Source organism: Botryllus schlosseri, chromosome 12, assembly GCF_051294905.1.
Source record: "Botryllus schlosseri isolate E-star chromosome 12, Bs_hap1, whole genome shotgun sequence".
NCBI classification, from domain to species: domain Eukaryota; kingdom Metazoa; phylum Chordata; class Ascidiacea; order Stolidobranchia; family Styelidae; genus Botryllus; species Botryllus schlosseri.
In genome coordinates this window covers 16,072,825-16,093,546 of record NC_137247.1, presented here as the reverse complement: position 1 = coordinate 16,093,546, position 20,722 = coordinate 16,072,825, and the positions used below count along the sequence as shown (strand labels likewise).

Sequence of the window (20,722 nt, the reverse complement as noted above, 5' to 3'; positions counted from 1 at the left end):
TACCCATGTATAATACGCACCCCCCTATTTTAGGGCAAAAAATCGTGAAAATTTTGCGCATCATGCATGGAAAATTACGGTAGTTGATGACGATTACCCCTGACGAGTGTCGGCCGAAAATATTCGGGTTCATTTCAATATGAAGATACCTATCAATCGTATATTGAATTCTGTATCTCCAAGAGCGTCTTCAAAAATTCCAAACTGACAAAATTCAAATTTGCAGTTCGAAAGTCGCGGGCGACACTTGCTCTTTCGAATGCGATCCCGGGTATTTGCTGGACGGAAGCCCGGAATTGCGTTGTTTGGAGTCTGGGAAATACAGCGACATGGAGCCTAGCTGCTTCATGCCTTGTCAAGTGATTACCGTGAGTTGACCCGTACGGTTGCTGTTGAAGAAATGCCTTACTTGTTGACGCGATCAAAGTTGTCATCGTGCCTACTGATGAATTCGTAGAAGTAACGCTTTAATTTCTACTCAATTACAATTAGAAGTACCGATTTTTGAGACATTTCAAAGCGACTATGAGTATACGTAGAAAATGAAGTTATGAAAAGTACTTGAGGAGGCAATTTCACAAAAGCGGATTTGACTGAGAGGTTGCATACTGGCAATTCAGTTAATCAAAGGTGGCTACTGTCAAAATCGCAAGATGCATTTTTGCGACTAATGCAAAATGACTAATGACTATGTAAATAGTGCAAAGTCCATAAAGTATGTAGTTTTGCCTTAGAAACTGTTTAGAACCAGTGTTGTGATCAAGTCACTGCCTTTGAGTCACAAGTGATATTGAGTCATCCCACATTTTGACACGAGTCAAGTCAAGTCACTCGAGTCGAGTCAAGTCATGAGTCATGTCACAAATCATGTTGAATTTTCCAAGTTCAAGGCATGATTCAAGCCATCACATTTTGCGAGGCACTATTAATTCAGAATCTGGTGAAGTATATCGATTTGATTATGCCGTTAACGGGGAGTTGCATGGCTGACATATAGACAGAACCGCTAAGCTACGTCGGTAACTGTCACGCGGGATTCAATTCCTAGGCACACCGATTGAAACCACTGAAATAGATAATTTGCGAACAATGTTCGGTAGCCTGGTCAGCGTGGTTCAATTGTTAATAGATTTCGATTATCATCCTATTTCAATATTAGGTTCCGAACGGCGAAATCGTTTGTGATGACTCATACGGATTGGTTGCCGACGGATTGGGATACGTTTACAAGCCCGGAGCAAAATGCAACTATTTCTGTGAAACAGGTAAGCAGGCTACTCAATTCGAACATATATTAATTGATGCATCATCGTCAGATTCTATATTTTCATCCGATCAAGACACACACAATGTACAATGTGAGGCACCAGACACCATGTAATGGACAGATAGGACAGGAGGATGCCGAATTGACAAGTTGCGGTCTCCTAATCTGGCATCCACCCTGGCCCAGTACCCAAATTTACAGTTTTTGACGTTAATCTATATTCGGCAGTCCTTTGGACACTCATTTTTGCTCTTTCCATTCGCATCTTTTTGAGTACGATCTTCATCAGATCTGTTTCTGGGCTTTTTTGTCGCCGTAACACATCCGGGGGAGCGGGAACAGGCGGAAGTGGAGCCCAGATAGACCTCAACTTGGCAACAACATTGGCCCCATAATGATCATCGTTGGTTGGCCAAAACCTTCGATATTGATATTGATGGACGACACCGAGTAGTTATGTCCTTGAAATCTAAGCCCTACTGTACAAATGCAACCCGCAGAGGCAAATGATGCACCCAAAGTGTGAGGCTTAAGTCGCGGTCTAAAATGTTTAGGAACTATGGCCTTAGATACTCAACGTAATAGATCTCATCACACTCATGATTTTGGGAATAATGAAGTGAATTTCCTCATTACACTATTACTTATGCGAACCTCAACCTTTCAGGCTTTGCGGCTAACCAGAACAATCAAGTGACGTGCGGCAATGGCGGCATCTGGCTGCCCGAGCCGTTCTGCTCGCCAATCTCAGATGCGTTCCCCATCATACAGAAGATCGAGGGAGAAATGGTTTGCTTGACGGTGTCAGCTACAGGCAACGACGGTACCATGGACGGATCCGACTGGCATTTGACAACTACGGAGAATTCGACGACAGGGTGTCAGGACGCGGGAAACAATGCAATGTCAGTCGTAAATTGGGATAGGATTCAGCTTTCAGTTGGTGTTTATCAGAGATCTCCGTAGATAATATTATAAAATCCCAACCCTGTTTCAAATTTTAGTTTAGTCCTAAAAAAAGTTACTAAAATACAGCTGTAGAGTGTGCAATTTGGGGAAGTTGACCTGCAATGGCCTGATTCAAATTGGAAAACATTTCAGTGAATAGTGGTAAATGGTGTGGCGGCGCTATTCGATCTAGCTTTCAAAGTCCAGTCCAACCCGCAATTGAACAATTTGTTTATTTTTCATTGCTACACATTAGGGGTGTTCAAAAATGACTTTTTTTTTGTCGAATTGTACTGGCTACTTGATAAAATTGTTAGGTTACCTGAATGAAGCCTGCACACCGAATCTGCCTCAATTCCAACCAATAGCCGAATTGCTACAGGAGAAGAAAGTCTTTTATTTATTATTTAAAAATGAATAAAAAAAAATTTCAAAGTTTTCTGTTCACCCCATGAAATTGTTGGGTTGTCTATGGAAACGGTGTTCACCAAATTCCACACAATTCCAACCAGCGGAAGCGGAGTTATAGCCATCGAAAAATTTGGATTTGAATAAAATAGCATTTACGGTGGGCACACTAATAACAAATAAAAAAGAATTGGCCACCGTAAATACTATTTTACTCAAATCCAAAATTTTTGACGGTAATAACTCCGCTTCCACTGGTTGGAATGGAGCCAAATTTATTGAACATCGTATCTATAGACATCCTAACAATTTCATGGGGTGAGAAGAAAATTCTGAAATATTTTTTATTTATTTTTATATCATAAATAAAAAACTTTCTTCTCCTGTAGCAATGCGGCTACAGATTGGAATCGAACCAAATTTGGTGTGCAGGCTTCAATTAGGTAACCTAACAATTTTATCAAGTATCCAGTCCAATTTGAGAAAAAAAGTCATTTTTGAACACCCCTACTATACAGTCAATATTTATGGTGTGGAACAATCGATATGTTGCATGCAACATGCTCAGAGGTTTTATTTCCGCAGGTGGTTCTGGTACGGCAAAGATCACATCAAGCACGCGCAAACAGGATTATGCTTGACTGCAGAAGCCGCAATGGCCGATTCGTTGATTTACATGCAATACTGCGATATTTCCAATCCCCTGCAAATGTGGACTTGCGACGCCGGACACTCGTATAGATTCATACTTAAGGTTTGCGTGTAGCATATTTGAGCTAATCTTAGCGTGATGTTATGATATACTTTATAGGACACTGTGCTCAGCATCGATACCCTTTATTGGGATTTTGGGCCGCTGTTGCAGTCCGGGACGCATTCGCAAACTTACTGGATCACCTACAACTCTTTGCTTGAGGCGGTCGGCACCATATGCTCCTATAAAGTGGTCAGTACTGACGCATATTTTCGTACATCTGTTGGGAACACTGGCAGATTTTTTCAAACTGTACTTTTTGTGGGTCCTCACCAGAAAAGAGAGTGGACATGAAATTTTCAACACTCTGCAATTACAAAGAGACTTCTTGACAAATTTCAGCTATTGCATTTGGGGATAATATTAAATTAATTTGAACTTGTATTTGAATCTCACATATTCCAGGTTTACGTTTCTATTCCCTATTCACCCTGATGATGCTAGATTTTTCTCAATGAATGACACATTTTGAATGAGATTTTCTCCAGGAATAATGTATTTATGTTGTGTGAAAATAATTTTTAATTGTGTGCGTGCAATCACTACATCCAAATGCCATTAAGCCTGTCGGCAGTTAATATCGAATTTACCTCATGGTTGTTATCATCTGTTGTAGTCCAATTGAATTTCGTGATAATTTTATAATGTACAAATTTGTGTCCTGGATGTGTAACAGCTTGGCGCTTGCCCACCGATTAACAAGAAATCAATGAAGGCTACACCGGCTGTTTGCATGGGCGATGAAGTGGAGATCTGGCAACAATGCGCCGTTTCGTGTGAAGCCAACGCAGACTTTGACGGTATCACGCTTAGATTTTAGACTTTTGTTGGGTGTTAAAGCAGATTGGCCTGTCCAAAATTCTCTCAAGCTATGATCTCGGTCGGAGTAAATTGATATCAACAATGAAGTCATCACCTGTAAATAACCCCACACACTAAAATTTGTGCCTATACTACAAATATCATACATGTAATGCTATACCAATTGCATTGCCTTGAAATTTTGCCAGTTGCTAGCACAAAGCATTCTCATTACCTTAGTAACATGTTATTGGCCTAAACAGATTGTCCAATATATTAACACAATATTTAGCATGTTAAAACTGATGAAGTTGCTGTGGCGTGACATTTGACACTTCCACTTTTAGGTCGTCGTTTAGATTTTAGATATATATTGAAGTGGTAAGCTATATAGACTGAAATATTTCTGTTTTAAAATAGTTTTTTATTTGCTGTTAACAGTAACATCAATCTTATCTTGTCAAGGTTCTATGTATTATGGTAAATTTTCCTTACTGACAGTGGCTATGGTGTTAGCCAATGTCTATAACCTTTCCACAATTCTATAACGCAGGAGCGACTAGTACGGTCGAATGCCAACCCACTGGTGAATGGAAAAGTTTGGATCTACTATTCTGCCGGGACCATTGCCCCGCGTTGCCCGTTATACCAAATGGCAGCTATGACAAGACCGGGTACTTATATCAGGTAAATTTGCTAGGACTGTTCATTACATTTTTTACATTCATGTGAAGGTGTACCACGGAAAGTAAAAAGCACCAGTCCGAGTGCAAGTTGATTTGCGACGACGGTTACGTCTTGTCCAATAACTTGGCGTATCAAGGTTATTTGTGTACCGACGGTCTGTGGAATGGCGATATGGACGTCTCGTGCCAAGATAGATGCGTGGTCGTGCCGAAAGCTCCGGAAAATGGAAAAGTAACGTGCGTCGCCAAGGTCGGTTGGTTTTCTTACAAAAAATATAATGAACTGCGTGTTGCTACTACCGTTACTTGCTTACTACTGTGACGGGCAGCTTCTCCAGTCGGCGGGCCTGATATGGGAAAATGAAGTACGAGGCGGGCCAGATTCCTAAATCTGTACGTTCATCTCGGGCCGTATCTTGCCCGCCCCTGATCCACCACGATACAGGGGCTATTTCAAGCAGTCATGACAATTTCACTCATAAAAAAGACACAAACTTATTCAAAAACTTCTTTCTATTTCTCAAGATCCACATATTGAAAAGTAAGTTGTTTTTCCTAAAAGTAGAAGTAGTCTAAAAACGACCATTTGAGTTAGTAGTGCAAGTATGCCAAACGTACTTTAGTATTATGAAATGTAGAAGAAAACCTCTGCTCGTGTGCAACTGCTTGCTCCAGTTCTAACTCTTGGAAGACGAAATCTGTGTTTTTTTCTGCCAGAGTTGCACCGTTGAGTGTAACTTGGGATACAAGCTCAGTGGTGGAAGTGCAACGTTCCAGTGTACAGAAGGGGTGGATTACGTCGAGGACCGCGGCATTGTGTGTGAAGGTAATAATGGCTTGGGGGACTAGTGTGCAGTAAACCTCTGAATCTTACATATTCGATGTATATAGTTCAGCACTTCTGCATGTATCAGTGAAACTGGTCATTCAATGAGTTATTTTGTGGTAAGATGTTTTGCCATCGGGATGCTAGGAATTTATTGCACCTATTGTGAGGTGTTGTGGTCCAACTTGATACTGCTGCACAATGCTGTACGACATCTGGGAATGAGGCTTTATGTTATGAAAATCCATTCAACCAAAATCATTCCATCTTTGACACATTAACATCATAAAAATGTTGTGTTTCGCAGACACCATCACTCATGGTACTACTCTCATTATTCATATTCGTTCATGACAATATCAATTTTTATTGAATTACTTTATGCCAATGACCATAACCTTATCAATCGGATTATTGAACTTTCTTATTTCTCTTATGAAGATGGGAAGTTATTGTTATTGTTATTGCCAACCCTAGGATAACTACTTCTATATATGATAGCAGTATATATACTTCTATATATCCTGTGTCGGCCTATGTTATCAAGGATTAACCCTTGTTTCTGTGGCAGAGGTCCATCAATTCTTTATCTGTTCAGAGGAATTTCAGTTCCAAATCAAATCGGAAAGCGCCGTTTATTCTGCGATGATTCCGCACTGCATAACCGCAATGCTCAAGGACGGCACTACCTACGCGGTGAAGACCCATTGCGTTTCATCGGACCTGAATCAATTCTGGAGATGGGAAGACAGCAGAGAAGGAACCATGTACTCGAAGCTACAAAATATCGGAACAGGTGTGTCATGTTCTACTTTGGCTTTGCTTAAAACACAAATTCGCTATGAAAAATTCTTTCTGATCGAGAATGATTCTGATTTGAAAGGTTTGCCTCTTACTATGTTTAAATTGCAAACAGATATCTAACTAGCCTAGCACTCATGGAATAGTTCATTGAATCAGTAAATACCTGCATTGAACTACTCTTTTTAAGCTTGAAGATCTCAAAATTGCATCTAGATGTTGAATATACTTCAATTGTGTTATGGTCGACCCAATTACCGTGTTTTGAATATTTTATGGTCTCAGCTTTGCACACTGGTGGTTCAATGGTTAATCAGACTAAAATAACTGCAAGTGTCTAGCACCATCTTATTCTGCTTTCTGATCAAATGCAAGAAAGTATGCCTAAAAACTTATCGTTCCAAATCAATGGGCATCACATCACGCTCCAAAGGTTAGGTCAACTGTCGAGTTTGTGCAGTACAATACAATATCTCAGTCTACAGTGCCTACAACACAAACACCACCAAGGCTTATTCAATTATACAGTAGATAATGCACTAAACAAAACGTTAATACGTCTCTATGTCGGTATTGGTAAAATGCATTTTCCTACTAGTTCCGATATCAAGACATCGTCAAAATGAAGGCAAACCATTCCAGTTAGTGTGTAGCAACTCTTCGAGGTACAGAAGTTCAATATACATCCGCATTATGACGTTATATTTGGTGATACCATTACTTGCATTTGCTGATACGATACAGTGTTCTTTTCAGTTCTTTTTCAATTAGTGACGGTTAGTCCTGACGAGTGTCAGCCGAAAATATTCGGGATTACGACTGTGTATAAAGTATACAATTGAATAATATGCGTATGAAATGAAATGGGTATGATTTCGTCACGTGTTCAAATCTTTCGTTTAGGGGAATGCCTCTCCGCGGTCTCTAACAGTTCGATACTTGTGTTGAATAAATGCCACCGCCAGGACGACCTACAACAGTGGGCGTGCCATGATTATCTCAATCCCGGAAAGTTTGGTTTGGTGTCGAAACCAAGGTGCGCTAATTTTTATGAGTGTGCAATTTTCAACGGCGTGATGCGAGCGGTTACATTGTAGAACTTACGTTGATGTCGGGAGCACACACCCTGGCACGCCTCTCTTGTTACGCGAAGACGACCTTCATATGGACTCGGCCAAGTGGGTCGCTCATGACTTTTACGGAAATTTGGGCTTCGTTTGCGCATCGAGAGACTCGGGTTAGTATTTTGTGTCGGAGATGAGGCGATTTAGTATCGTTGCATCTGAATCGCTATATCAAATATGCGGGACGTCAAGTGTGGAATAGTATCTCGCCGAATATCCGACAGTCGTTGATCAGCCTTCAAGATTACCGGACCACTACATGACTTTTTGATCTGGCCTTCCGCGTCACCTCATTTTGTCGCTCGTCCTTTTATATTATCCTCTTTTACTTTTCTTTCAGTTTGCATACATCCTTTTTACTCCAAGTCGTTTCTACACCTTCCCATCTTTTCATTGTATCACAATCTTGTGTTGTATTGATCTGACAAAATTGTTAATAAACTGAACTTGAATCCTTAGCTGGTTTGGAGCTTGTAATAGAATGTCGAAATTCTGGATTTATTTTGGATTGTATGAAAGCCGGTCGGATTCCATATCTGGTGTTGACTCATTCAAAAGTACCACTGTATTCAAAATATTTGACATTTCACAACTAAATTTTAATTTAAATATTGACCAAAATCTTTAAATCTATTTTTATTTTTCAAATCCATGCCCGACCCGTATTTGCACAGGTTGGTGACGAATGATCCCAGCCGTCTTCTGTCTGTCCCGACTTTACATGCACTCCTGATCGCACTCAGGCATGTTGTCTCAGATTGGCTAAAAAGCAAGGCAATAGGTGAAAATACTGCGACTTTGCCAGTATAGCGAAATCTTTGGAGTTTTCGCTCTCAACATGTCACAGAGAAAATATACACTAAGATATGATGATGAACGTACATCATTCTTTACCAGGATTGAAGAGTTGCATGGCGCGGCTCCTGGCAATAACATGGTTAAAATGCAGCTATTAGGCTTTAGCCGGTTTGTCACTCCTGGAATACATGTTTTGGCTTGCAACTAAGAAACTTGTCATAATTTTCTTGCATATTATAAGCCCGCACTGTGCAAATGATACCCTCAACTTAATTGTCAATACAGGTTCGTGCCCGCATCCTACACTTGGTACTACAACTGCCTCCCACTTTGACATTTGTAATCTCCATAAGGCCGCGCCGCCGGGTACCAAATGTGATCTTCTGTGCTACAACAGCTCTTATGCTTTTCCTGATGGCGAAACGAAACACGAGATTGAGTGTAAGGGTGGTACATGGGACCACACTGCGCGGTGTATTGCTACCGTAAGTCTATATTGCATGACTGAAGGTATTCTGACCATTTAATCATGTATATTGTATAGATTACGTGTTTTAGAGGGAGATTTATTATTGATGGTACAAATTCTAAACTCAGATCCTGTAAAAATCTTGTTTGAAACTTCTTTGGAGCCGAATCCAAATCTCCAATTCAAATCTCGGATTTGATTGGAATTTGGGAGTAGAATAGAAAAAGCGCACAAACCCTTCAGATATAGGCTACTATGCTGAATTCCTAGCAATGTTTTATGTGGTTGTAAAGAAGAAATAAATTTACCTCTACAGACGTTGCCTCGACATCACACTAATGTGACAGCACTCAATATTACCTGACCTTGATCTGACATCTTCATTCTCCTTTTTTGTTATCTCTTGTTACTCTTCATTGAGTGTGTGTCCTCTTATTAACATTCTCTGGTCAAGGTGTGCGTCTGGTTGAAAGGCTAGTCAAAGTCGTTTCGACGAACTAGAACCAGATGCGGAATATCAATCAAGTAGTTTTGGGTTACGATATAACGATATTGTAGGTATCAGCATCAGGACACATACCTATAGAAGCAGTAGGAAAATCCGGTCTGGTTCTACTTATAATGGCACAATTACGTGCGACAGGAGCGATCCTACCCTGATCACCAGGTCACAGCACTGGTCACAATCCCCAGACCTTGTTTGCAGGAAACCTTCATGAGTTGCGACCCGGTCACAATTCCAAGACATGGCATCGTCACTCCGGCCCAATGTGATGAAAACAACGGCGGAATTATATACAGAGGAACTGTTTGTTCGTTCACGTGCGAACCAGGCTACATATTAAACGGCACCACGGAAATGCTGTGCGAGGACACCAGGACCATGTCTGGCACGCCTCATCAGTGCTTGGGTTTGCTTGCAAAACTCTAAATTTTGTAGGTTGTCGGTGTTCTTAAAGGTGTCATTTTACAGAGTATTGTCCCGGTTTAACATACACCAGCGGGGTGAAGGTTGTCGACCCGGCGTGCAGCTCAATAGCCGTTCTGTCCGGAGAGGCTTGTGTGCTGGAATGTGACGACGGCTATGTCCCGGCCGATGGGGCACCCTCAGCTTGGTCGAAAAAGTGTGGCAGTGACGGAACTTGGAGTGGGCAGGATTACTTTTGTGTCGGTGAGTGACTGTTTTATTTATTGGTTTATTGATGGTGTTTACTCCATGCTGAATTGTAAGAAACCTCTGTGAGATCTTCTTGCGGCAATGAATGGAGATCAGGTTCAATTATTTTCGGTGCTGAAAAGAGTCTTTCAACATTCATTTTGAGTCAGAGTTCGTGTTTTTAGTAAAATTTAGAAAATTTAGGTTCATTTGAAAGTAGTCAGTATGTTATCGCCTACACCGAGTCCATCAAGGTAGAATGTAATAAAACTCCGTCTTCACAGCCCTGTTCCAAATGAAGGCAAACCAATCAGAAGTTATCTTGCGCGCACGAAAAACTTTGCCCTAAAAACTTTCAAAGTTGAGTGGAGGCATTCCGAATATGAATGCATCGAATGAATTGAATTCTTACTAAATCCTTCGCTGGTGATAAATATCTTACGTTGGAACAGTGGTTCTTAAGCATTTGCTAACCTAGCGAACCTTTCGCCGTGTCCTAAATTTTTCCTAACCCCTGTTATGCAGCAACCTGTCCAAAGTTATCCTCCAGTCCTTACAACGCCACGAGTGATGAAAGACAAATTGCGACTGCTTCCCTGCATCGCAGCTCCGTCACTTCTTCCCAATGTGCGGACTCTGTAAGTTTATCGACAACGACGTGCGAGTTTACCTGCCCGGTAGGAGACTATGTACTACAAGGCCCTAGCGCGATTCGATGTGAGAGCGATGGCCAATGGACCGAATCACCACCGAAGTAAGCAGAATGTGTTGCCTGATTCTGAATTTCCGCCAAGTGTCCTTCAACCCGAACAGTATGGAAGAGGTCATGTTTTGTGGTAATTACATCTCTGTGTGTCTTAGACGGGTATAAATATTTAGCGACAAGCGTCGTGATATGTAATTCACTAATTAATGTCATGTCGCCAAATATTTTCGTCAGCGGAGGTGATAACATCAATGCGATTTTCCATGATCAGAGTGCTGTCTTTTTGTTATACCGCGTAACATTCACAGGTGCGAAAGCGTCCCGCATTGTCCAAAGCTTTCGGCATCGTTTCTGGATGCGAAATATTCCCCCGAGCCTAAAGACGAGGACGTATCCGTGCCGCTTGACACCGTGGCTAAATTGTCGTGTCAATCTGGTGAGAAGGGTTGTATTGAGGTGTTTCTTGGCCCTCTTACTTGAAATTAATTATTTTATTATGTTACTAAAACTTGGTGTAATTTTAATTATTTTAGGGAGAGTGCTGAAGGGTGACAGTGTCAGGAAATGCCGATCAGACGGTACTTGGAGTGGCGATGTAGACTCGGACTGTGCTCTAGAATGTCCTCATTTAGAAGCCCTGTACGGTTACACGGTTCAGCCACCGCAGTGCACCACACAGTAAGATATTTTAGTGTTTACAACAGTAGAAGAAAGCCAGGATTTCGTGCGGATTGACTTGACAGTGATCCGTTTGTGATGTGTACTGTCGAGCGAATATGTGTGTTACTGTTGTGCTGCTAGATTTTATAAAGTATAATGTCTTATGTTCACGGTCGCATTTTGATCAGCTGTGGCATTGTGGCAACCCCAAACTCGGGGTTAACCGAAAGAGTTTCTCAATCCTAATTCCATCCTTATCATGAAATAGACAATGTCTAGAGCAGTGATTCCCAACCGCGGCCCTGAGGGCCGCATGCGGCCCGCAGATAGCCTTCTTGCGGCCCCCACAAAATATTAAGAAATCGAGTATTGACAAAAATAAAATTTTACATTTATAAAATGCACGTACTTGGCTTGGAGTCTGGAGTTTTTAATTAGGATTGCAGGATAGTCGTTACGTCGCTGCTTTTTCACTGCAATGTGCCCTAACTTTTCAGTTGAACGAACAGTAGCTATAGATATAGGTATAGACAGGACCATAACTGCGGCATGACACACCCTCCAATTGAGGGGGGGGGGGGGGGCGATCTCGAAGGGGGCTCAAAATTATTTCGTGAATAAGCATAAATTATAGAGTAGTTTTTGAAAATTTGTGCATCTTTTTACTCTAGGCGTGATTTCATGCTGCGAAATATCTTGACTTTTGGGTACTTATCCCCCCAGAAAAATCTAATTATCGAAATGGTCGGATCGGCGTTTGCCATTACCGTGCCACGATGCACCAAGACATATTAAGTTTTACGCCATGTAACATGCGACTCCAAGAAGTGTGTCAGAACGATTGGCATCGAGAAAACCTTGGGCGAAAAGGACTGCCCTTATGCTGACCGAAGCTTCGTTATATATACACAATACTGTCTTGGCAATCTGAACCTCACAAGATACATATCATCCCGCAGGGACAAATTATATTTGAGTGAAGAAATACCAATTTGAAATAGTGTGCGCCTCTTAGTTTAGTAGCATACGTTTGGGCTATTCTATATTTTTTGATATAACAGACAGGAGGTTACGAAATAACATCATGTTACGGGGTCATACCAACGGGTTCTACAGTGTCCAAGACACCTCACTTAGCTCTACCGGTAAATATGATTACGTGAGCATCTAGGACAAGAAATTGATAGCATTATATATGCAATTCCCAATATTATTGACCGATTTTATCATAAATTATCGAAAGATTCGCGCCTCGCGCTGGCTCACTTAACGGTACAGCTAATTTCGTGGTAAAAGCGAACAAGGTGACAGGGGTAGGTTTTTCACCCTAATGGGAGCCCAAGATCAAAGTTTTTTTGGGGAGGGGGCTCACGAAGTGCTCTTTCGTTCCTGCCAACGGATATACGCCCGGAAATGTTTAATTATTATTGAGGGTTCCTACCTTTTCAAACACACCTCTCTCGGCTCTACCTGTAAAACTGATTGCGTGGACAGAGAGAGGATAAAAATTGATAGCAATATATATGCGATTCCCGATCATGTTGACCGATTCAATTATGAATTACAGAAAATATTCGCGCTTCGCGCGTTTGGCCAATAAAAGCTGACTCACTAAACTGCCCCGAAAGCAGCATAATTGGTAGTCCTACAGCTCACGACCGAAGCGTCCGAATAATTTGAAAACTATTGTCGTACTGATTCTAAAAAAAAATTGAAATCTCGCCAGGGCAATAAAACTGCTCCGAAATAACCACCTAAGGTCGATTGTTCTGAACAATGGGAGCGCAGCAACACAAAGCCTATAACAATGGTCAATGGCTTCGAGCGATTGATTGGAACAATGCCAATTTTCATATTTTGATGACTATTTTGGGTCCGTTTCATTGCCCAGGTATTCGTGCGGCCCCGACCGTACTCTGAAATTCTAAATTTGGCCCCGACACCGAAAAAGGTTGGGAACCACTGGTCTAGAGGATGCTCTGTCTTGTATATTTGATTCGCCATACTCCTCTGATGCAGTATGATTACTGAATAGGTAACCGCCGGTGGAAAATAGGTTTGGGGTATCGTGTCGTTTCAAACATTTGTTTCAATGTACTCTGAAAGAAATTTTCAACTGCGAAAACATACACTGTGTTGTAATTTGTGTTTTGTGAATTGTAATTTCTCAAGATGGAAGCGCGCGTAAAAGCATCGCTCTCTCTTTGAACATGCATGGAGCCCGATGCCACCGGAAATGCCATTGTTTCCAAAATTGCTCGAAATTTAAATTTGGGATTGCATGGTCGCCACTTTTCGGAATTGAGCCAAATTTGGTGTGCAGTGTTTTTTTTTACGAAACCTGACAATTTCATCATTATAATGCCTGTGAAATTAAGAAAATGTGTTATTAAACAGCCCTGATGTACCTTGACTATGAATTTTTTGGATTAAAGCTTTACTGTAAACTGCGGTTCGATGCATCTTCTCCAGCGTCGGTACTAATTAATATTTTTAGAACTGCCTCGCACGGTACGACATGCGAATACACCTGCCCCGACGAGAACGATGAATTCTCTGAAAATGTCGCCTGCTTGAACGGTGCCTGGGGGGAATTGACCAAACGGTGCTATGATACTCAAGAGCAGTATGAAGGTAAAATTCTCCTATCCAGTGTCAATATATGTATGACTGGACAAAATTGAGATCCTGAGGGCTACCAAATCGATTGTTCGAGAATACCTCATGACTTATGGGTGATACGAAAAGTTCAAATATGTAGGCTACAAATATCAACATCTTCCTATCTGTTCATTATACCGCACTGTGTCTTGAGCAGATGAAGATATAAATGCTTGCGATTATTATTACTCTACTCGAATTATTGCTATTAATACTGAATTCAAATTGTGGTACGGTAATCATTCTGCCTAGCCCTAGATATAAGCGGTTTGTGATGAAAACTAACACTTTGATTAGTGACCGACAACGCTGATGAATTTATGCTGATCACACATAACCCGGACGGATGCCTGTTTGTCGATGATACTGATACTGTCTTCTGGCGCGGGAAGGACGCGTGCGATCCATCGCAATTGGCTAACAAGTAGGTCTTCACTGTTCAATCACATGCCTCGCTTTACCGCTGTTATTGTTTTTTCAAAATACATACAGTACATGCTGTGTACTGTGTAGGTGTATGCCTACCTGTTATCTGGTGTATGCGAAATGATAGGTGGCTTTACTTATAATGAACCTGCTCAGCGCTCACAACAATAGTTGTTCCGTTTATGCTCGATTGTAATTATTAGAATTGTTTAATAATCAATTCTATTACAGTTCAACCCAGGTAATGCCTCACATTTCTATTCCTGAACCGAAGAGACCTGTCAGACATTAAAATATGCGGGATCTGGTGCTTCATATGACACTGCCGCTAGCCAAAAAGCTTGAAAACTAATCCACATGCCGTGCCCGGCTTGTTTTCTGTGTATCACTGAGAAAGCTAGGATTCTCTGAATGCCACTGTACCAATTGTCATATCATGTGTAAATAGGTCGTTAGTTGTAGCCTACGACTATTTTCGGTAAATATGCACTAAAATATTGGCATATTTGAGAATTAAAGTTTCTCGTTTTAAGCGATCATGCTCTGCGTTGGTATTCTTCAACTTTTTGCGCATTTTCTAGGTGGAAATGGGTGGAAGGTCATCGAATCTCGACTGCTCGTGAAAATTTGTGCTTGCAGGTAACGTTTAGAATTTTTATAGCTTCTCTTAGGTACAGAACTTCAATAGGCTGTACAATTGCAAAGTATATTAATATCGGAATTATCCCGAATATTTTCGACTGCCACTCATCAGGGGTTGTCTTCAGCAACTTGTAGAGAATTGGGAAGAACATTGTATATCAACAATCCTATCACTAAATTTGATGTCACTGGCATGAAATTCGAATGATCGGGGCGAAGAGATCGCTTAAGCTCGATGTACTATTTTTAGATGGTACACAAACTTCTTCTGTTATAACAAACTAAAATTTTACCGCGATGCCATTCCGCGTAACTGCGACGATATTTTTACAGCCTGTCGACGACAGTAAGCAGACTACTTCGCTGGGAGTTGGGAATTGCGTGACCGGTTTCAGAGTTGGCTGCGGAAGCCCGGAAAGTGCTTATCGCAAGTCAGTATTTTGTGTTTTCTGCTCTTCACATGCTATAAATATAATAATTATATACTATATACTGTTTCTGACATACTTTCGGGTTGGGCACACTTAGTTCCTGATGAATGCAAGCTGAATGCAAATCCAGAATCGCTCTACTAGTTGATTAAATCTAAATCTCAGTCTGCATATAAAGTCCGGCCGAATCCACTAAAATGCTCACATTTGAGCCAAATCCAAACCAATTATATTTTCCACCGCCAGTGATCAGCCCGCTTTTAATGTTTTTCAGGTACTTTCTTTACGCGTTTTCCAATCCGAAATGGAGGATGAGCTATTCCATTCCCACGGCAGGTTTGATATGCTTGAAAACATGGTGAGAAAGGTAAGCCTCAGATTAACATCAACTATCTTCTCTGCAGCATCTTCTATGTCGGTGACGATGGTAAAGACTGAATTTACAGACAGCGATGTAGACCCTGATTCTCTGGAAGGAATTGAAGTGTTTGCTAACAGTAAGAAAATCAGTCGGTCGGGCTGGGACTCGACTATTTAGCGATCTAACAACTGCATGGACTATATTCGGATCAAATCACGGTTTTTTGGTGTAACAACCATCGGGTACAGGCTGATACCTATCGGGTTTGAGCCCAATGTACAGATCCCAGAATCCACCTCATCGATTAGAGCAGGGGTTCTCAAAGGGTGGGCCACAAAGCATTTTGAGGTAGGCCACGAGGTTATTTAGAAAATTTTAGAATTAATGCAAGTTTAGTTTTATTAGTTATGTGAAACGCTAGAAATATATTCATAAACTTTTCATCCGACTTTGATGAGACGTAATGGCACGCATGGAGTCAGCATGTACCAGTCGAAAACGGGAGGAACAAACGGCGACTTTTTTCACTGACTATGACAATCTACAGGTAACAGCAACTGAAGTAATTTCGAGTATATGACAACTGGAAGGTAATGCTGAAGTAGCCAAGTATTCCGGCAGGGTCATATGTCGTATGCTGTGGGAAGGGGGTGCAATAAAATCGGAATGAAGTGTAATCGATGGGGTTTACTGGATAGATTTACTGTACTTCGGCAGGTCGTATTATTGTAAGACAAACATAGCCATAATTGAAAATTATTAGCAACTTCTGGTGAAGGTATACGGCACCACCGCAGTAGTAGTAGCACCCCATTAAATAATGAATTGTTTGAAGCTAGTCCAGAATGAATATATATTTTTTCCCACAATAATGGAACTAAAACCCTAATCACAAAGTGGATGCGGGAATTTGATCATTGTCTTTCGCGACGCGAATGGAGCAGCGGACGATCATAATATACACAGGAGTTTTAGCCTATGATCTTCGAGGGCAGTAACTGCCGCACCCAAACCCCCAATTGGGGAAGCTCGAAGGGGCCCAAGATTATTTGGTTGGTCGTCTGTTGAGGATTTCATGTCCCTAGAGGTGTAGATTTAAATATAATCAGTAAATTAAGAGAGAAACAGGCATATGATCGCCATCGACTACCACGCATTGAACAGGATTAAGAATCTAAGATAAGAGGTGGGCCACAGCACATTTTCAAACCGGAAAATGGGCCACGGCCAAAAAAGGGCTGAGGACCCCTGGATTAGAGATTTGGGAAGATTATTCGATTGGGTTTTGTGTCATTGCTTGTGAAACCAGTTAATCAGCTGAAAATGCGGTAGAGACCTTTGCTCACATTGATTTCAGTTTGCTACATTTCACTATATATTTAGTTAATCAGAAGCTTTAAAGTTTCTGTCGTGAACAAAGGGCTTTAACTCTCAAAAGTGGTACTGTGCCTCTTTCTCCGATTTCGACACTGTGAGCTGTAAGATACAACACATAATTTGACGCATTTTATTGAAAATAACCGTAATGTGATGGAAGTCAGAGTTTTATAGAACCATTGTTCTACTCCATCAGAACTACTACACCATCTGCTACGACGGCATTTTTCTTCAGCGCTCCCCACATCGCCTCTCAGTGTTCAGCACCTCAAAAATCCGAATCACCCACTGCGGGGCGCTGCAACAGTGGTTAAGAACCATTGGGTTAAAATATAAAAATGCGTAATCGCAGCCTTGTTTCTGATGCTGTAAATACGGTTTGGCTTGTGCTATCAAGTTGCCAAAATTGTATGGAACTACCTACTGTCGCAGTACTCCTAATTCTTACTCTGGCCTTGACCCAAATTGAAACTATAGCTCTAGGGCCATTTTCCACCTGACCCGTTCCTTGAAATGTTGTGCTCCGACTTGCAACTCTGACTCTTCAGTTCATAGTTTTGCTAAATATTTATTAGATAAATGATAGTTATCATAGACAGCTTTGCGGGCGTCTGTGATCATGATCATGCTCAAGCACTATTTTGGACACGGGGAAGACCTACCGCTATCCTAATGCTGTTATTCAGTTAATAGCCACACGATTATTGTCGGTGCCTTTTTAGCGAACGCCGATAATCCACGTACCACAGACCGTACCGTGTGCTCGTACATGTGCGGGGGTGTGATTAGCCCCGGACAGGATTCAACGACCCGCGCTATCATGACCCCTGGATTTGTGGAAGACGAGGGGTATCTCGTCAATAGCTACTGCGAATGGACTTTCAACAGTGAGCGTTTTTTCTTTGAGGTTCAATTTGGTATAATGTATATTATGGCGATGTTTTGGATATCAATTTACACAATGGTTTACACAATTTACACAATTTACACAATGGCTTGAAAAGTGCTGTATATTATGGAGATTCATCATGAAGAATGTGATTTTTTCCCTCTAAATACCTTGGTATTATAGACCAATTTAATCGCTATGTGCCCAATGTTGATATATTAAATTAAGTTTAGACATCCCAGTGTCAATGAGTGTACTTTTCATTTGTTTTATACAGTATATTCTGGTGACGTTATTGTTATTTTATGAATGTAATTCTCTTCTCTCTATGTAACTAGTTATTATAGACTCATTTGATCTCAGTGTGTTATGCTAATATATTGAAATATGTTTCTTCAGAAATTCGAGTGTATGCAGGTTAACTAGCAGTCGTCTTCAACATTGATTTTATCATTTAAACTCAAGACAGGATTGCCTCAATTTTTGTCTAATGTCATGATATATCTTGTTAAGCAGAGTATCTATAATGTATGACCAGTGCGATCCTCAAATCCATTCATACATCCGACAATCGGCCATCAGAATTGCTCCGAAATTGTAATATCTATCGATCACGCTGCAGTATTATCACAGTGATATTCCCTCGCCGCTGTAATTTTGCAACACGCTTTGTTTGGTGTAGGCCTGGGAAAATTATTGGTGTTGCGTCTGCAAGAAATCGATATCAACTCATCGGTCGAGAAGGAATGTTCGCCCGATTGCGTTCAAGTGAGTTATCCTAGGATGAGGCGGTAACTTCCCAGCAACGGTATGCTTCTCCGCAGATTTTCGAGGGGAATGCCGAAGGCGGTGTGGTGTCTGAACATTTGACCACTTACTCTGGCAGTGATATTTACAAGCAAGGCAGTCTCGAAGTCAAGTCCGTGTCGCCGTCGGTTACGGTCACGTTCACAGGAATCAGCGGCGGTCCTGGCAGGGGCTTCTCGATGCTGTATCATGTAAGTTTTGTCCTTTCCGTAAAGGTTGTGTGCATGTGTATTGCCCGTTTTTGACAAAGTAGTTAATTTGATACATCATTTCACTTTAGTTTCACCATTCTGTTGAACAAAATTGAAAATTTTAACTGGTCCATTGTCAGTCAGAAATTCCACAACAAAATCACTTTGATTGTCGAGTTTTGTAGACTGAATGTCCTATTTTGTGATACGATTGTTGATATACAATGGTCTCTCCAATTCTCTACTAGTTGCTGACGAGTGTCAGCCTACAATATTCGGGTTCATTTCAATATGAATATACTATTCCATTGGTTACAATATACTGAGTGATATCACAGTGAAATTCAGTCTCCGTAAATCTCAAAAATGCAATAATTCTGTGAAACCGGATTGCTCCCCAGAAAATTTGAAGACATCAGCAATGTACAATAGACTACTAACGGATGTTAACCTACGGATGTAAAAGAACCATAATTCGTAGTCCTATAGCTGGCGACCCAAGATATCAAATTAAATATAGTTGATCTTATTCGAAAGCTACTGTTGTGCTGATATGAAAATATACATTTAAATCTGATACTGGTATGGTATATAACCATCCCGAAATAGCCCTCAAAATTTGAAAATCGGCATTGTTCTGAACAATCGCAGTGACGCAGTACAATGACCATAACAATGACCTTTGCGTCGCTCCTATTATTGAGAACAATGCCGATTTTCAGATATCGAAGGCTATTTCAGAGTGGTTTCATTGCCCTGATCAGATTTGGATATTTCTGGAATCTGGAATCGATTATGCTGCTTTAACGTTGCTCAAGCATGAACTTCTCTTGGCACCCAAGCTTGAGTCATATAGCGAGCGAGATAGTGTAATGGTGATGCGATCTTGATCGGTAGGTCGTGGGTTCGAACCCCGGCCGAGTCAGAACATAGACTCGAAAACTGGTATCCTCGTCTATCCTGCTAGGTGCGACTTAGCATACACAGAACGCATGGAGGAGAAAAAAATGGGGATGCAGACTAGGTGAGCTTACGGTCGTATCGCCTCTCGATGGTGCAGGCGAAAACGAATATCACCTTTCCTTCTCTCTCTCAACAAATGTCCTAAAAATATTTGTTGTGTAGCAGAACACTGCTTGCCCTTACATCCTGAGTGTAGGTATATCTTAAAAATTGAGTTTTTACTCGAAACCACGATTCTATTAGCCCTTCTTTTCGCTCATTTGACATACAGCTGCAGTTTTGTATACAGTTTTTATGCTAACGTGAATAATAGAGGCAGGCGATACTTCTTCACAATGACCGTGGCTACAAGCGAAGCTTTAATTTCAGTTTGAAGATCTTCCAGTGACCTCGACAGATTGTGGCACTAGACAGCAGTACGACGCAATAGCCAGTAACTCCTCGTCTAGTGTAGTTGACGAAGTAGCCGAATATCGAGGCCAGTCGGCGGTTGCCACGAAATGGCCATGGCTCGTGTCAGTGCGTGAAATAGAAAGGGGAAGCTTGAGGGTTTGTATACTAGCCATTGCC

At 41.2% G+C, this 20,722-nt stretch overlaps 1 protein-coding gene across 3 annotated transcripts in view; it reads left to right on the top strand.

Annotated features, from left to right (window-relative positions):
• The window catches only part of LOC145451711 (sushi, von Willebrand factor type A, EGF and pentraxin domain-containing protein 1-like), a 52,118-nt gene that overhangs the window by 27,061 nt on the left and 4,335 nt on the right, over nucleotides 1-20,722 (top strand). Inside the window, exons 24-51 of one of the 3 annotated variants that reach the window (XM_080329927.1) lie at nucleotides 227-368; nucleotides 1,160-1,265; nucleotides 1,935-2,172; nucleotides 3,209-3,377; nucleotides 3,435-3,569; nucleotides 4,054-4,177; nucleotides 4,732-4,852; nucleotides 4,913-5,114; nucleotides 5,582-5,690; nucleotides 6,289-6,486; nucleotides 7,395-7,527; nucleotides 7,589-7,728; nucleotides 8,699-8,898; nucleotides 9,589-9,793; nucleotides 9,856-10,053; nucleotides 10,564-10,792; nucleotides 11,053-11,180; nucleotides 11,278-11,422; nucleotides 13,902-14,038; nucleotides 14,363-14,489; nucleotides 15,073-15,130; nucleotides 15,467-15,564; nucleotides 15,839-15,895; nucleotides 15,967-16,061; nucleotides 18,025-18,189; nucleotides 18,874-18,959; nucleotides 19,016-19,189; nucleotides 20,522-20,701. In XM_080329927.1, the coding sequence (XP_080186053.1) occupies nucleotides 227-368; nucleotides 1,160-1,265; nucleotides 1,935-2,172; nucleotides 3,209-3,377; nucleotides 3,435-3,569; nucleotides 4,054-4,177; nucleotides 4,732-4,852; nucleotides 4,913-5,114; nucleotides 5,582-5,690; nucleotides 6,289-6,486; nucleotides 7,395-7,527; nucleotides 7,589-7,728; nucleotides 8,699-8,898; nucleotides 9,589-9,793; nucleotides 9,856-10,053; nucleotides 10,564-10,792; nucleotides 11,053-11,180; nucleotides 11,278-11,422; nucleotides 13,902-14,038; nucleotides 14,363-14,489; nucleotides 15,073-15,130; nucleotides 15,467-15,564; nucleotides 15,839-15,895; nucleotides 15,967-16,061; nucleotides 18,025-18,189; nucleotides 18,874-18,959; nucleotides 19,016-19,189; nucleotides 20,522-20,701 (4,099 nt within the window). Of the gene's footprint in view, nucleotides 1-226; nucleotides 369-1,159; nucleotides 1,266-1,934; nucleotides 2,173-3,208; nucleotides 3,378-3,434; nucleotides 3,570-4,053; nucleotides 4,178-4,731; nucleotides 4,853-4,912; nucleotides 5,115-5,581; nucleotides 5,691-6,288; nucleotides 6,487-7,394; nucleotides 7,528-7,588; nucleotides 7,729-8,698; nucleotides 8,899-9,588; nucleotides 9,794-9,855; nucleotides 10,054-10,563; nucleotides 10,793-11,052; nucleotides 11,181-11,277; nucleotides 11,423-13,901; nucleotides 14,039-14,362; nucleotides 14,490-15,072; nucleotides 15,131-15,466; nucleotides 15,565-15,838; nucleotides 15,901-15,966; nucleotides 16,062-18,024; nucleotides 18,190-18,873; nucleotides 18,960-19,015; nucleotides 19,190-20,521; nucleotides 20,702-20,722 lie in introns of all 3 variants that reach the window. The other 2 variants (XM_080329926.1, XM_080329928.1) reach the window with 2 other exon arrangements.